The sequence below is a fragment of the Fulvia fulva genome, chromosome 1, assembly GCF_020509005.1.
Source record: "Fulvia fulva chromosome 1, complete sequence".
Classification (NCBI taxonomy): Eukaryota; Fungi; Ascomycota; class Dothideomycetes; order Mycosphaerellales; family Mycosphaerellaceae; genus Fulvia; species Fulvia fulva.
In genome coordinates this window covers 6,428,086-6,448,103 of record NC_063012.1, presented here as the reverse complement: position 1 = coordinate 6,448,103, position 20,018 = coordinate 6,428,086, and the positions used below count along the sequence as shown (strand labels likewise).

Below are 20,018 nucleotides of genomic sequence, written 5' to 3'. Positions count from 1 at the left end.
GCGGTGTGTTGTGCTGTGCTGCCGCGTTGACGCTGAAGTTGATGAGAAGGAAGTCGCGATCTCTGGAGCTCTCGAATCTGAGACGCGTGCGATAAGCTTCAGGCGTCGAGACGCGATTCTGGCAGACGCGGTCGCACGTGCGCCGGGAAAGACCAGACATGGCCTGCTCGTCCGCAGTTCACCGTCCCTTCGTCACCTATCTCCATTCAGACCCTGTGAAATGAGATTGAGTGGCGGGTGTGAGTGATGTAGCCTCGGGCAATAATATTCACGTGACATAATCTCGGCCAATCACATCACACCTACCACTCTTCAATCCACAAGGGTCTGATGCCAGACCGCGCAGCTTTGCAGATTGCTACAGAACGCGTCTACGAAGAAACACGACACCGCGAATTTACGCGTTTTGACACTTGGAGCTGCTTGAGACTGTAGATGCGATAAGCAGCTGTATGATATATATTACATATACGGGTGTTGCTGAGGCGTGGCGAACCACGAGGGCAAACAGCTACCAAGCTAAGCCGGCTGGTTGCAGGTGAACAGCAACAGCCGCTGCTCGCGCAGGCTTGTGACACCTAACACCGCACAACTCATATTGGAAGTGGTCCGAGCATTCACCAACCTTCCCCTCAGGTATCTTAAAAGCCCATCCCTTCTGTCTTCTTCCAACCCTCTATCAGAAACCGACCCAGACCGTATCGCATCGCATCTAATCCCGCATCGAGCCAACCTCGCCACACCAACACAGCACCTTCGCATTGACAGTCGCAGTCGGACTCACCGCCACTATGAGTGCCAGATCAGACTCAAGCTCGAGCTTGTCGAGCGTTCCGCCCTCCGATCCCCTAGTCATCAATCCACCAGTCGCCGATGACAGCGAAGATGAAGAGGAGGACGATGATCTCGATATAGAAGGAGACACTACGATAGGCGGCACTGGGTCGCTCGAAGCACCACCGGGCATCCCCAATAGGCTGATGTCCGAGCTTAGCATCCATAATGACGAGGAAGCCGAGTTGCCTACTGTCGATCCGCGAGATAAGGATGCGTGGGAGGACCAGCCAGATGAAGACCTCAGCGACGATGAGGAACTCGAAGAAGAGCAAGGACAGCCAACACTTGATGCAGCTGAAGAGGAAGCCGAGCCTGATGAGGACCCTGCCATCGCTAACGCCACAGATCTAGCCCACAAGCTCAGACTTCAGAAGGCTAAGCTGAAGAGGTGTATCTAGGCTCTACAGTCGCAGCGTGTTGGTGTACGGGGTTTAGTCGAGTTGTGGTTAGTAGAACCAGGCCGCAATCGTCGCAACCGCATCGACATGATCCGCAACATCCTGCTAGATGAACACCTAACAAGCGTCCGAGTTATCCGCAAGGAGCTGAAGAGCCTTGTCGGCTAGCCGTTCTTCGACAGATACGACCCTGCTCAGAGTCTAGACGAGAAGAGCCTCTGGGATATCCTCGAGGTCATCAAGAACAAGGCGCCAACATAGTGAGTCGGTGCATATCGCCGTCATCTCCTTCGCGAATATTGATTCTGACGATGCTGACATCTTCTAGGTACGCGATGCTCACCATCATCCTTCCAAACCAGCGCAGCAACCAGACAGAGTACTAGACCCAGTTCGAGGACACGCGTCAGATGATCCCGAAGCGTGTTATTATGCTCACGGTCATCGTGGTTCGGTCAATTGCAGCTGTGAAGGCCTCTTGGTTTCCAAAGGCCTTGGGTGTGTTCATAGTTGTTAGCGGTGTCAAGCGACATGTGATGGAGGTTCTGAACAACCTTGGCATCGTCAGCTCCTATCGCACTATCTAGCGCGTGATGGACAAGAATGCGGCTGCTCAGGAACTGAAGGTGAAGGAGCTCGCTGTCGATCTCCAGAGCTGGGTCGCCTATGACAACTTGAACCGCATGCAGCGTGTCAATGAGCAGGTAAGCCCCGCGAGATGCATCGTGTCGTGTTATGCGGCAGGCAGTGCGCTAACTCTTCCAGATTGTCGGTGACCAGGACAAGTCCCTCAACATAACCACTTCACTCATCGCGAAGAGTGATGAGATGCCAGCTGGCGGCTTGACCAAGGACATGATCGACTACAGCAAGAAGATGCCGCTTGACCTGGTTCCAAAGTCGCTCGCACAGGACCCACATCGCAAGGCAGTGTCGATGTACTGGATATTCGAGGCCATCGATTACGTCTTCTACCCTGAGATCCAGTCCATGTACAAGAAGAAGCACCTTGCGGATGCGGACCCTAAGCCTACTATGCCCGTCATCCACAAGCTCAAGACACAGCGCACAGAGGTGTACTCGATCCGAACATCCATAAAGGATGAGGTGTCCTGTTGAGGGCTCGCGTGAGGTGCAGAAGGAGATCTACGCCGACTTCCAGGGCTTGAACGAGGACAAGGACTTTGAGACTCGACTGTACCTATGCATCGGTATGTCGTTGCTGCTTGCTGCTTGCATCCTCAGATGAGTCGAACTAACTCTTTCTTTCCTTCAGGTAACCAAATGACTGTTGAGCGTATGCGATCCATCCAGGGCGAGGGTGTCGAATCAGAGCGCGCATTCGACCGACGTGACTGGCTGCTGCCTTCTCCAGCTTGGTTCTATATCCAGATGAACAGTCTTTAGACAGTTCTACGCACCCACTGGAAGACTAACGCGAAGGGCGGCAAAGGCAAGGACAAAGACCAGGGCGAGAAGCTTGAGCATTCCTTGACCGCAGACATCGGCTTCTGGGGCTTGACCGGCATCACCAATGACAACCCAAAGTTCTTCAAGATCTTCCAGCTTGCCAAGCGTAGCTTTCGTTCGAGGGTCGTGGGTGTCTTCGAGTAGGCTATGATTGATCATGGCTATCTGGACTGGAAGCGCGACGTTCGCGGCGATGAGCCGTCTCGTAATACTATGAAGCGCATGCTGAAGAAGCTGAAGCCGAAGCAATTCATTAAGCTGCTAGAAGGTGAACATGAGAAGGCTTTTACCGCAGCGGCCTGGCGTGGCGGCGAAGGCGAGGACGATGCTGCCGCCGATCCATCCTTCACAACCATGTGTCGCTTCCTCAAGGAGATCGAGCATGTCTTGACCATCCAGTAGGCAATCCGTCACGGCGATGTTAGTCATCTCAAGCGCATCCTAGACTATATCATCCCGACCTTCCTTAGTGCGAACCAGCTCAACTACGGTCGTGAGATGTATTACCTTCGCTGGCTGTTAAATGACGACGAGTCCGCCGCCACACATGCAGACCTGCGCCAGGCGGTTCTGGTCAGCAGCCTCATCAACTTATCGGGCAAGGAGGGCAAGTGGCTCGCTACGGATGAGCAGCTTGAGCTTCACAATGGCGAGTACGGCGAGAACTTCTAACACTTCGGCAGCAACAGTGATGTGGCTACCGCTCTGCGTAAGCAAGGTGGCAATCGCGAAGCTAGCCGGGTGTTGAAGAAGATGCTCCGCCGTGACCTTGGTGTTGAGAACAGCACATCGCACACCACGAAGGACTCAAGCCAGGATGTTTGGTTGCGTGCCCACAACCTCGTCACTACCGGACTGGTGAAGTTCCAAGCTGGCCACCCTGGTGCGTACTCTCGCAATATCATCTAGACTGGTGCGGGCATGCTGCGAGCCCAGGTGGATGCGCTGAACAGCAAGAACGAGGCCCTTCACAATGGCGAAGCAACTTCAAGTCTGGAGGACGCTGTGCTTGGTGAGGACGAGATCGATGGCGCTGATGCGCATGAGCGTGTGCGTGCAGTCGATCGTGGTGCTCTTACAGATGCGGCTGAGGAGGACGAGACATATGGTGAGCGCCTTCGTGATGGGACTGGCATCCTGACACTGCTCGATGCAGAGCCTATTGACTTGACCAATTCAGGTGAAGATACGGCTGGGCTGTTGACCAGCGAGCGTGGTTGGGCATAGGGGTGGTTCGAGGTCGTATTGAGTAGTAATGAGGTTGCTAAGGCAATCCTTGTATAGCCAGAAGCGCTAGGATCTAAGCTCTCGGTCGAAAGAGTTGTTGCGTAGTGGAGTGGCGTGAGTTTTTGTACGCTATGAGAGTTTTTGTGCGCTATAACAATAGATAGCGCACAAAAAGCATGTGGGAAGCACATGTGAGGTGAATCCAACAATAGCTGCGTGTCGACAATAGCAGCAGCGAGATCAAAACTTCAACTCTTCGCGCTCTGCTTCCTTCCTTCTTCAAGAACAACCGCCGCCGCCGTCACCACCACCACCACATCACACTGTCTTCGCCGCCGCCGCCGTTGTCTCTTTTCCGCTCTCGCTCGCAAGCCCGCACCACCATCATCACTAACAACGACCACCACCATGTCCGAGGAGCGTGACCCTTGGGTCGACGAGATGCTAGACATCGCAGATGTCACCTCGTAAGCGCGATCGCAAATGTGTAATACGATCAAGACTGATAAATTGAAGCACCACCACCGCCGCCACTGCCTCGCCCTAGGTAGGCAAGACAGCAGAAGAAGTTTTGCGCGGTGCCGCTGTTGCTTCGTCGGCTAGACCGACACAATATGATCCTGTCGCTCCGTATATTCCGTAGTGATTGAAGTTGGTGTCCTTCGACTGACATGTAGTAGCGCATCACCATCACCACCACCACAGCAGAGCGCTGGCCGCCTGCCTCGCATTGGCCGTCTCCCTCGCCCTAGCCAGGCACTAAGGTCTGCTGTTGCGCCGGCCTCACGAGGCAACATCTACGATGTGCTAGAGTCGGTCGCTAGTAGCGACGATGAAGACGAGGATGAGGAGGAGGAGGAGGAGGATGAGGAGGAGGATGAGGACGATGCTGCTGCTGCTACGGCAGCTCCAATTCCAGCTCGCATAGGTCGGCCTCGCGGCACTCGTGCTGCATACTATCGTCCTGTCGTCTCTGGACGATACTACCGTGTCTTGACACAGCAAGAATTTGATAGGCTTCGCGAAGCTGAGAAGCGCCGGTACTCACACGTGGGTCGTATTGAGGAGGTTGCTAAGGAGGCTGAGGTCATGACCTCACCATGTCGCCGCTGCCGTGGTGACTTGCGAGGTGGGCATCCGTGCCGTAAATATACTCGCATTGCAGCATGGCAATGGGAGGGCAAGCAGGGTAGAGGGAAGTGTGGGCGTTGCCGCTGGCTTCGCAAGCCTTGCGAGGCATAGGTATTATGATATCCAGCTCTTAAGCAGCTTTCGAGCATATCGTTGTCCTCTCTCGCGTCTCAGTCGTCCTCTCGCGTCTTAATCGTGATCGTGCGTGTTATGTTGTGTCGCATCGCTTTCGGCGTGTCGCGAAGTTGCTGCAGCGTTCGCTACGATCATTGGGTAGACATGGATCCCATAGACTTTTTGTGCGCTATCAGATATGATAGCGCACAAAAAGCATCATAGCGCACAAAAAGTATTTGGGCATATAACAATGGTCAAGAAGGTGGTTGAGGATTCGAAAGTGGACTCGAAAGGAAAGACAACATGGGATGACGAAACACATTCTAAGCAGTACGCACGAAGTTTGGTGAGCTATTCTACATTCTACGCAGACGGCTGTACCCGCAATTCGATCCTTCCCATTCCCAACTTCTGTTCTACGGACAGCAACAACCTCAAGTACTTATCATCCATCCATCCCTCACTAGTCGTCGCATCGTATCGCATCGCAATCTATCACATCTACTGCCGGCTTCAACTGCCCGCACGACTGGCGCCACGACTACTGGACATAAACTCCCTGTACTGCTCATTCGGCTGCCTGCCACGCGTACGACTCTCGCGATGGGCATTAGACAGCGCCAGATCGGCTGTCGCTGGGGCAAGATGGAGCCATAGTCTGAGGATAGTACGGCGGTTGTGGCTGCTTCTGGCCGCTTCGAGAGTGGCTCATCCGGTGGTGGTGATTCGTTCTACTCACGACGACGAGACAACGGGGACTGTGGTCGCTCGATGTCTATTACGTCTAGGTCGATCTCACCGCCAAACTCATCCTCGGTGTCTGTGTCATCGATGTTGGCAAAGCTGCGATTTATGTCTTCTTGGGTTGGGAAGGAAACACCCGTCTTGCCAGTCGGTGCGTAGTACTCCTTCAAGCGAGCGCGATACACAGCGAGACCGACGTTGTATAGTAGAAGGTTAAGGAAGCGACACCACAGCTTGGCCTGGTCTCTAGAAGATGGCTCATCGTCGAAGTTGCCAACATAGTTGACGAGCTCCTGGGGTGGGCCGCCAGTCTTGGACGAGCCAGTCGCCGGGGTCTTCTGCTTCGATGAACCTACTGCTAGTGTCTTCGGAGTCTTTGGTTGCGACTACGACTACGACTGCTTCTCTTGTTGCGACAGACGACCAGCTTCTGTCAGACGGGATCTGGCGATAGCATCTATTATGCGCTTACGACGAGAGGCTTCGGTGTCAGATGTGGCGCTAGCCTGTGCAGTGCCTACACCTGTGTCACCCCCAAGCGTACCAGCGACAGCAAGTGCATCAGCCTTCTTGCGAGCGTCCTTCTCAGCAGCCACACGCTCCTTGTATGCCTCCCAGTCGGCATACACCTGCGGCGCCATGCTATCCAAGGCAGTCATCAGATCCTGTATGCTCAGGCCGACGGCGTCGAATTTGGCCTGGTTCAGCTTTCGCCACTCCGCAAACTCCTTGGCCTTCGCATCTATTGCGGCCTCGGTCAATGGCGACCACTTGCTTGCCTTGGCTGCCCGAGTGAAGACATTAGCCAGATCCCAGATCAGGCTCTGTTCCATAAAGGTCTGTGCTGGGATGTCGAAGAACATGTTGCCAAAGGGATCATCGTATCCAGGAAGCTTAGATGCAGCATGTTCTGACAGCCACTTCTCGAGTAGAGGCACGGCGCAATACTAGCGGGTTCCAACATTGGGCGAGGCAGTTGGCGCGTTTATGCGACGCATGTGTGGCGGCGGCAATATAATACCGCTTGTGCTATCCACTTCCTTCTCTGGATACACATCAATGTCCGGAAACTCCTGGTTGCAACACTGGCCCTCTGGTGGCGGGTCCTGATGATACATTCGCTTGTGCTCCTGCAGATATTCATTCATGACCTTGCGAGGGCAGCCGCTGTTGACGAGGTCAAGCCATATTGGTGGAATCTTCTCGCGAGCCTGTAGCTCATTCTTGTTCCAGACTTCCAAGCCATTGGCACCGAGCTGCTTGGGCTTCTTCTTGCGGGTACCGAATGCTTTATCGGCAACTTCGTCAACCACGGAACCAGCATCTGTGAAGTCGTCACCGTCTTCATCCTCAGCAACTCCAGCCTCTTCACTAGGTGTTTGGGAATGTCGAAGCCTGCTGGGCAACATGCGAGTCCGAGACGGGTTGCGACGCCCAGAGTCCGAGGATGATGGACCTGCGGTTGCTGCAAGCGGAGCGACACCTGAAGCGACACCAGGAGCGACACCAGGAGCGACACCAGGAGGAAGCGGCTCATCCTTCTCGTCATTGAAGTAGTAGTACGGCAGAAAGGTGATGCCCTGACCCTGTTCCATAAGAGCGCGGACCGCACGGCCAAGGCGCTGGCTTAGATCGGACAGGTTGCGAGTGATGGGTGGCCGGGACTGTGTGCAACGCTTAATATCGCCGATGTTGATGCCGGTGCTCATGATGGTTGTCACCCATAGAATGCGGATCAGCGAGCCATCTGGAGGTGGGCCAACCTTCTCGAACTCGCCATACAACCGGTCTTGATCATGCTTGGCCACATGAGCAGTATAGAAGGATACGACCTTCTTCACATTAACACCGGTGTTATCCTAGGTGTACTTCTTCTTCACATCGGTCTAGTCCTTGGTCAAATCGACGAACCACTTCCGCATAATGCCAACACCGTTCTGGATTGCTTTGTGCCTATCGACGAAGTTGAGTGTCTTTGGGATCTTGTGGGGTGTAGCTTCCATCATGCCGGTCTCTTCATTCACCTCGGCTGCCTCAGCACATTCGAAGTACAGGAAGTCGTAGTCGCCTAGGTGATCGCGTGGGATGCGCTTGATGAGGTAGCTGATGGTGGGTCTGTCACAGCTGCCACGAATAACCTTCGTCTTATACGGGTCGAGCCCGCGTGGACGCAAGCCAAGGTGTTCGAACAGCCAGTCCTCTGTAAGTCGCGGCAATGCGGCAGTCGAGCCATAGAACACCACATAAGGCGGCAGCACATTACGGATCTTCGCAAGCTGTGCAAACTCCGGACGGAAGCCTACCTATTGCTCGACAGTGTGTACCTCATCAATAATGATTGCCCCAACACGGTTGCTAATCTCTCGAAGCAAGGCAAGGAAAGCTGGGCTGCAGAGTTGCTCAGGGCCAGCGATAATATGCTGGATCATTGCTTGGCGAATCTGATCTGCCGACTTCGGGTTCAGCTTCTTTGTGTCCTCGTTAATGATCAGCACGTTGACTAAGTTGTTATTCGCGTTCATGCGGGCAGAGTCGCTTGCCTGCTCGACACCGAGGCGGTTGAGTAGTGTGACCTGGATGCCAATCAGGCCGGTGAGCATCACAAACCCCTGGTAGATGAGACTCTTGCCTTCGCCAGTACGGACAGCAAGCAAGGTGTCGCTAAGGCCGAAGATCAAGCCCATCAACGAGTCGATCTGGATCTGCTTGGGCTCCTGCGAGAATGTTAGCTATCACCGCCGGCCGATAGCATCATGGATAGCTACTAACCTTTGTGGTGTCCTGTCTATGCAACTGGCGCAAGCACCACTTCAAGCCATTCTTGATGATGTCGTGCCACAATGGCTAGGCTTCTGGTGTCTTGCTCGCATCGTGGACGAGTTGCTAGATGTGTTCGAGTGTGTACTCTGGATCTTCGATAAGGATCAGCTCGCTACGAGTGCGGAAGTGCTGCTCGTAGTCTGCACGCAGCACTGGCAATGGCACGTCTGGTATCGAGAAGCGAGGCCGCACACGTGTGAGTGCTTGTCGAGTCGGCAACGAGGCTGGTGCAACTGGATCTTCTAGTTGTTGGTTCGCTTGATAACCTCTCTTAGCCTTCGGCTTTCTGCCAGGCTTGCCTCCTGCGGCTGCTCGCTCCGCCTTCTTCGCCTCACGCAGTTGTTTGTGTGACTTTCCGTGGCCTGGAAGAAGGGCCTTTTCAGTTCGGCCGGTCATTGTGATGCGAGTCCGCGCTCGGCGGCGAGGCGAGGATGCGAGAATGCGGCGATGCGGCGATGCGGCGATGTGGGTGTGGTGATGGGAGGGCGCGACAACAAAGAAGATAGATGTGCTGTGAGTCGATAGTGGTGAAGTTGGAGAACAAGAGTGCAAGGTGGCAGAAAGAATAAGCAACGTCCGCACTCCGCAGGTGTTTGCTAGCCCGTTTGCATGTGAACGGCGCTTCACAAGCACGTGAACAGCTCGCGAGAAGCGGGCTTCTTGGACGATCGATTTCAATACAACGCGGCCACCTACGACAACACAACAACATGGAGCTTCATCAGCGCTATCGCATTGATTAACGACGAGCCTGCGACGTTCTGCAATCGCTGTGTTTCCTGTCGGCGCATAGGGGTAGGCTAGGTTGCACGGATAGTGACAGAATCGCAATGCAGTTTTTTGATTGTTCAGATCGCAATATTCACTCGATTGACATGATTTTTGGTTTATTGAATCCGTAGTGCGAACATCTGTAACACGTATTTCTTCGATTCTCGCATATCACGTGTGTTGGATTGCTATTCGAATCCCCAATTGCTTGGTGAGGGTGTTGATGATGTAGCTTTCCGCAATTAGGCGCGGGTTGTCACCAGACGCTTCGCAGAGAGCCGCCTTGGCGGCGGTGCCTGAGGTTGCGTCTGGTCACGAGATAGCTTCGTCACCTTCTCTCCCCATCATCAGCCACACTCCTTTGCGACATATAGTTGCAACAGTATCGCCGACATGGCCGTATAGGTAGGGAGCCCCATCAGTGCCGTTAAGGACATCGCACAGATCGACCTCTCCCCGAGAACCGATTGACCAGGTGGGGCAACTTCTGACGTCTGCTGTGATTTCAAATGCTCTGAACACATAAATGGGAGAAAGCTCTTGAGGCTATTCAGTATCTCCATCCCCCATTGACATCCGTATCACCGCCGCCGACACACACCAGCAGCTCAACATGTCTAACATTCATCTTTACACAACTCAGACGCCCAATGGCATCAAGATCTCCATCACACTCGAGGAGCTAGGGTAATCAGTTGCTTGAGCCACTTCCATTGCACGCTCTGACTGAACCACGACACAGCTTGCCTTACGAGTTCACCAAGATTGACATCTCGAAGAACACCCAGAAAGAGCAGTGGTTCCTGGACAGTGAGCTGGGCATGCGAGTGTTGTGAGACGCTTGAAAGACTGATGAATTCGCACAGTCAATCCCAATGGACGCATTCCAGCTTTGACTGACACCTTCACTGACGGAAAGCCCATTAGAGTTTTCGAAAGCGGAAGTATCAGTACGTGTTGTCACCACCTCTTGAGCCTGGATATGGAGGGACTGATTTCATGGCAAATACGCAGTGCAGTACCTTGTCGAAAGATATGACAAGGACCACAAAATCAGCTTTCCGGCAGGAACACGAGAGCACGTAGAGGTATATATTGCTGTCATGGTATCATGGACTGGGCTAATCTGTTACAGATGACTAGCTGGATCTTTTTTATGAACAGCGGTGTTGGTCCGATGCAGGGGCAAGCCAACCATTTTACCCGTGTCCGTCGCTCCTCGCCGTCGTGGCCTCTTTTGCTGATATTGCTCGCAGTACGCTCCAGAACACATAGAGTATGGCGTCAACAGGTACCAGAACGAGACTCGACGATTATATGGCGTTCTGGACACGCATCTAAAGGACAACAACTATGAGTATCTCGTTGATAACAAGCTAACGATTGCCGACATTGCCCACTGGTACGTTTCTGAAGGGTACCAGACGTCGAGCAGTGTCTGAAACTATGGTGTACATGGAGTGCATCGTGCAGCGCATATCCACGCGGTCCTCCATCGTCGAAGACACTGTCACGTGGGTCTTGAGCATGGCTAACACCCTTCTTACTGTAGGGGCTGGGTTAGTGCCGCAGGTTGGGCAGGCATCAACATCGAGGAGTTCCCAAATCTCAAGGCTTGGGAGGAACGGCTTTGGTCGAGACCGGCATTGCAGAAGGGTAAGCTAACAATTGAGCGTGCACTGCGAATCTGCAGACTCTGATCTCATGCACAGGAGCCAACGTTCCCGATCCATACAGGATGAAGGAGCTGCTAGCTGACAAAGACGCGATGGAAAAGCATGCAGCAGCGAGCAAGGCTTGGATTCAGCAGGGCATGAAGGATGACGCTAAGAAATAGACGCTTCCAGATGATCCCAACGACGAGGTTGAGCAAGGTGTCGTACTCTTCAATGCGGACCCGAGACCTTGGGAGATCGGAGGAAGTCTGTACGCCATGCTGTGTAGTATATGTTAGCACTGCTATATCGAATCTCGGCCTCGTTTGGTTGAAAAGAGTCCGTGGCACAAGCCCTGTCTCCAGTGACTAGGCACACAGTGGAGGTCGCCGAGTATCAATTCTTGGTTGCAACGTTGACTTCCGGCATGAAGGTGGCAAGTGGCATCTATTGGTGCCATGTTGTTCAATCCCTATGCCACGAGCATTGTTGAAACCTGGCTGTTGGGTGAGCGGAAAGCACGACCTTGATCAGACAGCGTTATGACACGCAAACACAATGTCCCGAAAGCTTGAGCATCATGGTCTAATCTTATCTATTCATCGTTATACCCATCAGCTGAATCGTTACAGATGAGCGGCGATCCTGTGACCACAGAGTCTGCTGGGTCTACACAACCGCCGCTACAGTCTCTGCTCTGCGTGGCATCTACCTTTACCGGGCCAAGTTCTTGGGTGGCTGGGTAGCAGGTCCTTCAGGTGTGACATAAGCCTTGGTCATGCCTCCATCGACAACAAAGTCCGTGCCGTTGACGAAGCTGCTCTCGTCGCTAGCCAGAAACAAGACAGCCTGTGCTTGCTCGATGGCCTCTCCGAAGCGTCCACTGGGGAAGTGCACTTCACGGCGGTGGCGCTTGGCCTGATCATCGCCCAGCCAGTCTTGAAGCAGTGGTGTGTTGAGGGGAGCCGGGCAGAGTGCGTTGAATCGGAAGCCCTCGCGAGCGTGAACAATGGCCAGCTCGCGGGTCATGGCTAGAACAGCACCCTTGGATGCCGTGTATGCCAATTGTGGAGTGGCAGAGCCAACTAGCGCGACGATGGAGGCAGTGTTGATGACACTGCCCTTGGTCTTCTTGTTCTTGCGGAATGCGAGAACAGCGTGCTTGCTGCCAAACCACACACCCTTGACGTTGATGTCCATAGTGAAGTCCCAGATCTTCTCCGATGTGTCAACTGCGTCTGCGAAGGGTGTTAGCTTACCCGAGAGAATCAACTTGACACTCGCTATACACATACCTGCGTCATCAGCGTGCATGATACCGGCATTGTTGAAGATGATGTCCAAGCCGCCCCAAGGGTCCAGCTTCTCGACCACAGCTTTGACATCGGCCTCCTTGGATACATCAACCTTGGAGGTGGCGATTTTGCCAGTTGCGTTGGGTACAAGTTCCTTAGCCTTTGCAATGGCCTTTTCCAGTGCAGGCTCCGAGATGTCAGTCATCATGACATTAGCACCCTCGCACAGGAAAAGGATGGTCGTTTCCAGACCAATGCCTCTGCGTTCAAGTTAGCGAAGCTCTTCATGGCAGGCCTAACATCACGTGAGCACATATGATGAGAGTCACGATTCCCAGGCGCTCGTGGCCAGCCACTCGAGACGGTTTGATGTCGATGCCATCGAAGCTGATGTTGACGGTGGGATGTTCTTGTTGAATAACTTACCCTGCTGCGCCGGTAATGATAGCATTCTTGCCTGCTAGTCGTCCTCGACCTTCGTTGTTGACAGCCCTATGTATGTCAGCTTCCATGTGCACTCATCTTGGGTCTTGAGTCCACACATATTGTTGAACTGGCTTTCGTGCCCGCAATTTCCAAGGTTGCCGATGGCGTGTGTCTCTGGTGCAAAGTCGAGGGGGAGTGGGCTGTGTGGAGTTGTGCAAAGTAGTGACCGATGCGAGAGGCTTCAAGTGAAAGCAGAGATTGCGATATGAAGGTGTTGGCCTACAGTCTAGGAGGTACTTCCCGTCTTGCGCAGAGAAGGTACATGTAGCGCAAGGTTTGATATCTCGATGGCGTGGATGGCTCTTACTGATGGAATGACTTGACCGCGATTCTCCCCCGGCTCCCGGCGCCGAGTTCGCGCCCGGGCCCCTCTCGGATGCTCTGTCGACAGCTGCGCGACTTTAATGGCGAAGATGGTAGAGAGGTAGCGTGTGACGTCACTAGCGTGACACTACTCCGGCGTGACACCCTCCGAGGGTGAAACGCTCGGACCACTCTTAGCGTACTACCCTTTAAGGGAAATACCCTCTATATCTTATAGTAGTAGATAGAAGAAATAATATATTATCTATAGCCTAAATATTTCTCCTTTCTTATAGTAACCTATATAAATTAATAAATATATTCATAATAACTATCTAGCTCCTAAAAGATCTACGAGGCCGGGGGCTATTAAGAAAGAGAGAGGGGAAATCCGTCGTACGGGGAAAAACCCTCTTTAGATATTAGTAAGTTCTCTCTATTACTTATTAGTCAATCTGTTATACTAGAAGCGGTGAGCACTAGGTAGTCAGCCGCCCCGGAGTACTAATCTACCCGGTACCTAGGAACGAGTATTAGTAGCTAGCCGACTATCGAATAGATAATAGGTCGACTATTAGTAGAGGCGGGTCGTCTATTAAGTAGGCGATAGGTCGACCGTCGAGCGGAAAACGAGCTGGCCGTCGAGTAGACGACGAGTCGACCCTTCCGGGCTCCTATACTCTATTAGTACTCCTATTGCTATTCCTCCTACGCTCGGGGTCGCTATAGGCTACGGTCTACCCGCCTACGTAGTCGTCGGTACTACCGGAGTTCTACTATATCTATAGGTAGGGCGCCTTCGAAGGCTTCCTAGAGCTCTTTCTCCTAGGCTATCTCCCCTATTCTTACTACTCTCTTACCCGCTATCTAGAACTACTATAGTAGGCCGGTCCGTATTACTATTCGTACCGCTACTTATATCCTACGCGCTATACCTATTATATATTAGAAGTCTATAGCCCTAGTCTCGAGGCGTATTACCTACCGGGCTTCTATAAAGCGTAGGTAGAATAGTACGACGTATTTCGGCGTCTAAACACGTCTATATTTATATAGGCTACTATCTACTCCCGGTACCTTTCGGTAATATAGATAGTCCTTAAGCCTAATATATTTCGAGCGGAGTAGTATCGCGACTATTACCTATAGGCGGGTAAGGGCTCGGAAGAGTATTACTCTATCTCGGCTAATAGTTCCTATCTTCGCCGCTACCTCGTCTTCTTATCGGTACGCTCGTCGCCGTAGTAGTTACCCGTTTAGGTACCTTTCGTCTTTCTCCTAGCGCTCGTTCTAGATTCCCTATATATATCTACGGATATACGGAAGATAAGCGAATAGGTCTTTAGACCTTAAAGGAGGCGCTATCGCTAAACACAATATATTCGAAAGCCCTTATTAAGGCTATTCTAACGATCTATAAAGTAGGCTACTACCCCTAGAATTAAGGGAGTTCTACCTTATTTAATTTAGATAGCTTAAAGTTCTCTTTACCCTATTTCTTTAGCTCTACGCGCCGCGGAGGTACCTAGCTATATTAGGCAACTCCTAGGTAATAGTAGCCTAGACTACGGTACTACCGGCGCCTACGGCTCTATAGGCGAAGCTCCCCTAAAAAACTAGTAGTAACTTATAGAGGACGTAAAAAGTATAGAAACTAAGGATTAGCTCCTATACCGGTCTCTATAGGTAATAATTACTTAGCTACGTACGGCGCTTATACTATCGTATTACCGAGGGTAATAAGAAATAATAACGACGTCTTAGACGATTAATAAGGCTACCCGGAATCAATACCCCTATAGCTAGGTATCGGTCGCGGAATCGATACTAGGCCCCCGCCTAACGTACGATATAGTTACGATCCGTATTATAGTAAAGGAAGACTAGGCCGAAGTTACGAAGCTATCGAATAAGGGGTTCGCCTAACGAATTAATTAACTAGGGGTAGTCGTAGTGAACTAATAGTCTAACGGTACTCTATAGATCTATACTAGCTCTACTACTACTAGGAGGTACCTAAAGGTATAGCTATAGTAGGTATCTAAGGTTACGGTATTAGGAAAGGTCTTAACAAAGTAATATACGATCCTAGTCTACGATATACCTAAGGAGTTCGACCCTACTAACTAGGGTTACCTACGTACTCTCTAAGAGGACAACCCGGTCACTCTTAACTCTCTAATCTAGAAGGCGACTTGGCTCTATAGGAAATAGCTAGAAGGCAAGAAGGCCTCGGCGCTAATAGTATAGCTATAAGACGCGAAAGCGGCGGATCTATTAATAGAATAAGGCCTGATCTAGTAATATAGCCTTAAGATAGTAGAAAAGTACTCCTTATCCTTTCGTATCCTCTAATACTTCAAAGACTAATAGTATAGACACCAAATCTATACGTATATAAATAAGTAGGCCTACTCGAACTATATAGGAGACTATATATCTAGGGACTATATATTAGCTACGGTAGGACAACGGATTTTTTACCGCGTACCTATAGCGGACGAGGACTATTTATTCGACAGCCCTTATTAAGGCGAGCAATCCACTCAAGTAGTAGCGACCCGCCTACGCTAGCGGCGGCGTAATCGTGGTACAAAGAACCCTAAAACTGAGGTTCCGTTCCCCTAAAGGCAGACCCTAGAGTTGCGGAGTTGCGGAGGACAACTGCCTAATTAGGAAGCGCGACCCCGAATAGTAGCGAAGGATAGCAACTAACGAGAGCCATAGCCTTACGAACACTCTACACTAAGAGTCAAACCGGGGAACAGACCAAGGAAAAACCTAGGACACAAGCTAAGGCCTACTATATAGAAAGTAGAGGCTAACGACAAACAATATAGCGTGGACGACCCTATATACGGAGGCGGAAGACTTACTAGGGGATAGCGAACACCTAGCCCGGACATATAAGAACACTATAGCATAGCTACTAGGAGCGCTAAAAGCGCTATTATACCAAATCCCGAAAACAATCTAACAAGTAACACAGAAAGTAGCCTAGAGACTAACTATATAGGCAATAGTAGTAGTAGGTAAGAATTAACCCCCTCCGAAGGTAAGCAAGGCGGTACGCCTATACATTACTAATCCGGCGGAAAAACAAGAAATCGTAGCCCTAATAAGTAAGGAGATTGTCGACAGAATCGGCCAAAAGGAGGTAGTTAGAGCGAGGGTAGAGGCAATAGGCGTAGTGAGACTCTTTACCGTATAAGAGTCTAATAGACGAAAGCTAGAGACCTATAAGGAGTGGACTACTAAAGTCGCGAAGTCGGTACGAGTCTCCTACTAACAGTATACCGTCATCGCCTACGGGGTCCCTAGGACATTTAAGGTCGAAGACCTTCCCTACCTCTAAGTATAGAACTAGAACACCTCTCTAGGAGTACGACTAACGAAGGCGGTATAGTTATATTAGATAGTAGACTAAGAGAAGACGTATTTATCGCTTATTATCTAGGTAGAGACAGCGGAACAAGCTAACTAGATACTAGATAATAGGCTATTCTAGAACTACGAGAGAATAGACACGGAGATCTATTAGAGTAGCTATAGGGTACTATAATACTTCTAATACTAATAGTACGGTTATATAGCCCTAAAATACGGGGAGAAGACCCTAAGGTGTCCTTACTACGTAGGCCTATACTAGGGAAGGGAATGCCTAAAAAAGGAGAGTAGGTACGTATACTACGGCAGAAGGCACCTAGCGTATTTAAGCTAATACCTAACTAGAATAGTAGTATAAGAACGAGCGAGACAAGCAAGGATTTCTATACTAGCTAGGTACCCCTAACGGTAGTAGGAGGGACCTACCGTATATAAGGGCTTCGAACCGAGCAAAAGGAAGAGGGTAGAAGAGACGAACAAGGGAACCTAACCGCAAACGTATCTACCTCCCGGTAGGCCTCGACACCTTAACCGGGCCGCTAACGAACCAGGCTAAATACGAATCTTTAGGGCGCCCTAGCGGCCCTAGGGCTAGCCGGATAGCGAGATATAGGCTTAGGAGACACAGTAGGTTAGCACGGAAATAGACCTTACGGATAACGAATAATACTATACGACGACATTACTATCGTATAGTATAACGTAAACAAAAGTAGGGACAAGGTCTAGCGCCACTTTCTATAAGAGCTAGACCCGCTACGGCACCACGTTATCGCGGTATAGGAACTATAGGTCAACCCCTACGAAGGACTCCTAGCCACTTGTAATGACCGGAGATACTATACCGTAATCGCGGGCTAACGAGGCGTTATCCCGAGGACATATATATACGTAAGCAAGACTATAGACCTTGAGTCGTAGAAGGTTATACTACCGTAGTAGGGCAACCTAGGAGACATAAAATCAATCTAGATCGACACGACATAAGGCCCTATCTAGATCTATAACGTTTATAACCCGCTACCGCGGGGTCGGACGAGTAGGGAACTAGGAACCCTCGCCTACCTAGAGCGGACCCTAAGCCAAGACATAAAGTAAGTACTCCTCGGCGACTTTAACCTTTACTACCTACGGTAGGGACTCGAATTCACTCCCCCGTACGCGTTTCTAGGGGAAAAGCTACTAGATATAACCGTACGCTACGGAATGGCCTTAGTAATACTAAAGGGAATAGAGACGTAGAAGGCCCGTTCAAGTATAAGCACAATCGACCTATACTTTCTATTACGAGAACTTAAAGAGAGACTAGTCTAATGCCGACCGAACTACGCGCTAGAAGCCTCCTTAGACTATATCCCTATCTAAACGACGCTAGGGGTGAAGGCGATAGAGGAGCTAGTAAGCGAACCACGCCGGAACTAGAAGAAGGCACGCTAGGACGATATAAGAGGCTTCCTAATAGCGAACCTACTATAGTATAGAGAACTCGAGACGACAGCTTAGCTAGATCAAGTAGCGGAACAGATTACCTCGGTCATATAGTAAGTAGCGGAACAATATACGCCGTTACTCCGGCCCTTAACGTAGTAGAACGCCTTCTAGACCCCTAAATGCTCTACGAAGGTAAGGGAGGCTAGAAGGGTAAGGCGACAGTAGACGAAGGAGTATACCTAAGAGACGTAGGAGCAATAATGTCGCGCGACATAAGAGAAGAAGGCATAGATAAGACGCGACAAGCTATAGGACTAGAGAGCGACGATCGGGCTCGTTATAGAAAACCCGGAATAGATATAGAGACTTACTAAATAGGCACGACTACCTAAAGAGCAGCAAACCCCTCACTTCCCCCTAATCGTAGACCGCGAAGGGATTGCCTAGGCTACGCCCCGGGGCAAGGCAAAAGTATTAGCCGACTATTTCTTTTCGACGTAAGTAGAGGCAGACCTTACGGATATCAACCCGAGTATATACCCGGAACCCCTAGACATAGATTAGGCGGTTAGCTCTAATATAGTAACAGGAGTTATAAGGAAGCTAAAAGGACGGAAAGCCCTAGGCCTAGACAGGATACTAAACATACTACTAAAAGAGTATAGAGAAGAGATCGCGCCGAGCCTAGCAAACCTGTTTACCGCGTGCCTACGGCTAGGGTATCACCCGAAGCCGTATAGAGAGTCTATGACAGTAGTGCTACGTAAGCTATAGAAGGAGGACTATACTTAGCCTAAGTCGTATAGACTAATCGTACTTCTAAACACGATAGGGAAGGTCCTAGAAAAGATAGTAGCCTAGAGACTTACGTAGCTAGCCGAGGACAACCACGTACTCCTAGTAACATAGATAGGGGGAAGAAGCTAGCGATCGACACTAATAGTAATAGAGCTAATTACGGAGCAAATTCAGACCCTCTAGTACTACGGTAGGAACCGAGCGGCGTCCTTACTATCCCTCGACATCGTAGGAGCCTTCGATAACGTCTTATACTAAAGGCTAATACATATCCTATAGTAGAAAGGTATCCCCTAGTAGGTAACGACGTTCGTCTACTCCTTTCTCTAGGAACGGATAACATACCTAGTCCTAGGAAGGTACACGTCCGACCCGGTAAAGGTAGAGACTAGAATACCTTAGGGATCTATTCTCTCCCCTATCCTGTTTCTAATATTTATGTCTAATCTAATCCCCCTACTCACCTCTCCGTAAACCTTAGTATCGGGGTTCGTGGACAACATAAACATCCTAGCCTAGTCAGACTCGACAGAAGAGAACTGTCGCCTCCTTAAAGATAGGCATAAGAAATACGAGGAGTAGGCAAAGAAGTATAGTGCCCGGTTCGCCCCTAAAAAGTACTAACTTATACACTTTAGTAAAGCGAGAACATACTATAATATAAAGGCGGTAGTAAGAATCTAAGGCTACGAGACTAAGCTATTAGCGGAGCTACAAGTACTAGGGATCTAGCTCGACCCGAAGCTAAGCTAGAATGTATAGATTAAGAAAGCCTAGAGTCGAGCGTAAGTTAATAAAGCCTCGATAAAAAGGCTTACGGTATCTATATAGAGAGCAACATTCGACAAGGCAAGAGTAATGTATAAGGCGATCGTTAGACTAGCTATGCTATACGGGGCATAGATTTAGGGAATAGGAGGCGTAGGCAAGCCGATCCCGAAACGGATAGAGCAACCCCTAAATAGGACATAGGTAGGCAACCTACGTAGGGTACTAGGCGTATATAAGACAACGTTAATAAGCACGGTAGAAATAGAGACAGGAACACTACTAATCGGCCAGTACATCCGGGGAATAAGAATTTAATACGCGGCAAGGACGATAGGTTACCTAGTACAAACTACGATCTAGGAGGCAAAGAATAAGAT

At 50.6% G+C, this 20,018-nt stretch overlaps 10 protein-coding genes across 10 annotated transcripts; 5 read left to right on the top strand and 5 right to left on the bottom strand.

The window, feature by feature from the left end:
• Nucleotides 1-791: 791 nt before the first annotated feature.
• CLAFUR5_01235 (uncharacterized protein) lies at nucleotides 792-1,235 on the top strand (the record flags this gene model as incomplete). The annotated part of the gene is made up of 1 exon (XM_047900383.1): nucleotides 792-1,235. One exon carries the CDS (start codon nucleotides 792-794, stop codon nucleotides 1,233-1,235), a length of 444 nt encoding a protein of 147 aa, XP_047755998.1.
• A 593-nt stretch (nucleotides 1,236-1,828) lies between these two features.
• CLAFUR5_01234 (uncharacterized protein) lies at nucleotides 1,829-3,377 on the top strand (the record flags this gene model as incomplete). The annotated part of the gene is made up of 7 exons (XM_047900382.1): nucleotides 1,829-1,939; nucleotides 2,001-2,309; nucleotides 2,374-2,446; nucleotides 2,512-2,586; nucleotides 2,647-2,831; nucleotides 2,883-3,103; nucleotides 3,176-3,377. The coding sequence occupies 7 exons, from the start codon at nucleotides 1,829-1,831 to the stop codon at nucleotides 3,375-3,377; spliced, it is 1,176 nt and encodes a 391-aa protein (XP_047755997.1).
• Nucleotides 3,378-3,626: 249 nt separating this feature from the next.
• Nucleotides 3,627-3,932, top strand: CLAFUR5_01233 (uncharacterized protein; the record flags this gene model as incomplete). Its single annotated transcript, XM_047900381.1, has 1 exon — nucleotides 3,627-3,932. The coding sequence occupies one exon, from the start codon at nucleotides 3,627-3,629 to the stop codon at nucleotides 3,930-3,932; it is 306 nt and encodes a 101-aa protein (XP_047756000.1).
• A 408-nt stretch (nucleotides 3,933-4,340) lies between these two features.
• Nucleotides 4,341-5,174, top strand: CLAFUR5_01232 (uncharacterized protein; the record flags this gene model as incomplete). The annotated part of the gene is made up of 2 exons (XM_047900380.1): nucleotides 4,341-4,399; nucleotides 4,613-5,174. The coding sequence occupies 2 exons, from the start codon at nucleotides 4,341-4,343 to the stop codon at nucleotides 5,172-5,174; spliced, it is 621 nt and encodes a 206-aa protein (XP_047755999.1).
• Nucleotides 5,175-5,911: 737 nt separating this feature from the next.
• Nucleotides 5,912-6,787, bottom strand: CLAFUR5_01231 (uncharacterized protein; the record flags this gene model as incomplete). Its single annotated transcript, XM_047900379.1, has 2 exons — nucleotides 5,912-6,276; nucleotides 6,469-6,787. 2 exons carry the CDS (start codon nucleotides 6,785-6,787, stop codon nucleotides 5,912-5,914), a joined length of 684 nt encoding a protein of 227 aa, XP_047756002.1.
• An 84-nt stretch (nucleotides 6,788-6,871) lies between these two features.
• On the bottom strand, nucleotides 6,872-7,633 carry CLAFUR5_01230 (uncharacterized protein; the record flags this gene model as incomplete). The annotated part of the gene is made up of 1 exon (XM_047900378.1): nucleotides 6,872-7,633. One exon carries the CDS (start codon nucleotides 7,631-7,633, stop codon nucleotides 6,872-6,874), a length of 762 nt encoding a protein of 253 aa, XP_047756001.1.
• Nucleotides 7,634-7,810: 177 nt separating this feature from the next.
• Nucleotides 7,811-8,608, bottom strand: CLAFUR5_01229 (uncharacterized protein; the record flags this gene model as incomplete). The annotated part of the gene is made up of 2 exons (XM_047900377.1): nucleotides 7,811-8,227; nucleotides 8,249-8,608. The coding sequence occupies 2 exons, from the start codon at nucleotides 8,606-8,608 to the stop codon at nucleotides 7,811-7,813; spliced, it is 777 nt and encodes a 258-aa protein (XP_047756811.1).
• Nucleotides 8,609-8,807: 199 nt separating this feature from the next.
• On the bottom strand, nucleotides 8,808-9,140 carry CLAFUR5_01228 (uncharacterized protein; the record flags this gene model as incomplete). Its single annotated transcript, XM_047900376.1, has 1 exon — nucleotides 8,808-9,140. The coding sequence occupies one exon, from the start codon at nucleotides 9,138-9,140 to the stop codon at nucleotides 8,808-8,810; it is 333 nt and encodes a 110-aa protein (XP_047756812.1).
• Nucleotides 9,141-10,128: 988 nt separating this feature from the next.
• CLAFUR5_01227 (Disulfide-bond oxidoreductase) lies at nucleotides 10,129-11,352 on the top strand (the record flags this gene model as incomplete). The annotated part of the gene is made up of 8 exons (XM_047900375.1): nucleotides 10,129-10,202; nucleotides 10,258-10,325; nucleotides 10,382-10,465; nucleotides 10,530-10,603; nucleotides 10,651-10,722; nucleotides 10,772-10,917; nucleotides 11,068-11,171; nucleotides 11,228-11,352. 8 exons carry the CDS (start codon nucleotides 10,129-10,131, stop codon nucleotides 11,350-11,352), a joined length of 747 nt encoding a protein of 248 aa, XP_047755792.1.
• Nucleotides 11,353-11,884: 532 nt separating this feature from the next.
• On the bottom strand, nucleotides 11,885-13,009 carry CLAFUR5_01226 (2,5-dichloro-2,5-cyclohexadiene-1,4-diol dehydrogenase; the record flags this gene model as incomplete). The annotated part of the gene is made up of 4 exons (XM_047900374.1): nucleotides 11,885-12,408; nucleotides 12,466-12,725; nucleotides 12,892-12,957; nucleotides 13,008-13,009. Coding segments are annotated over 4 exons (852 nt in total).
• Nucleotides 13,010-20,018: the final 7,009 nt, after the last annotated feature.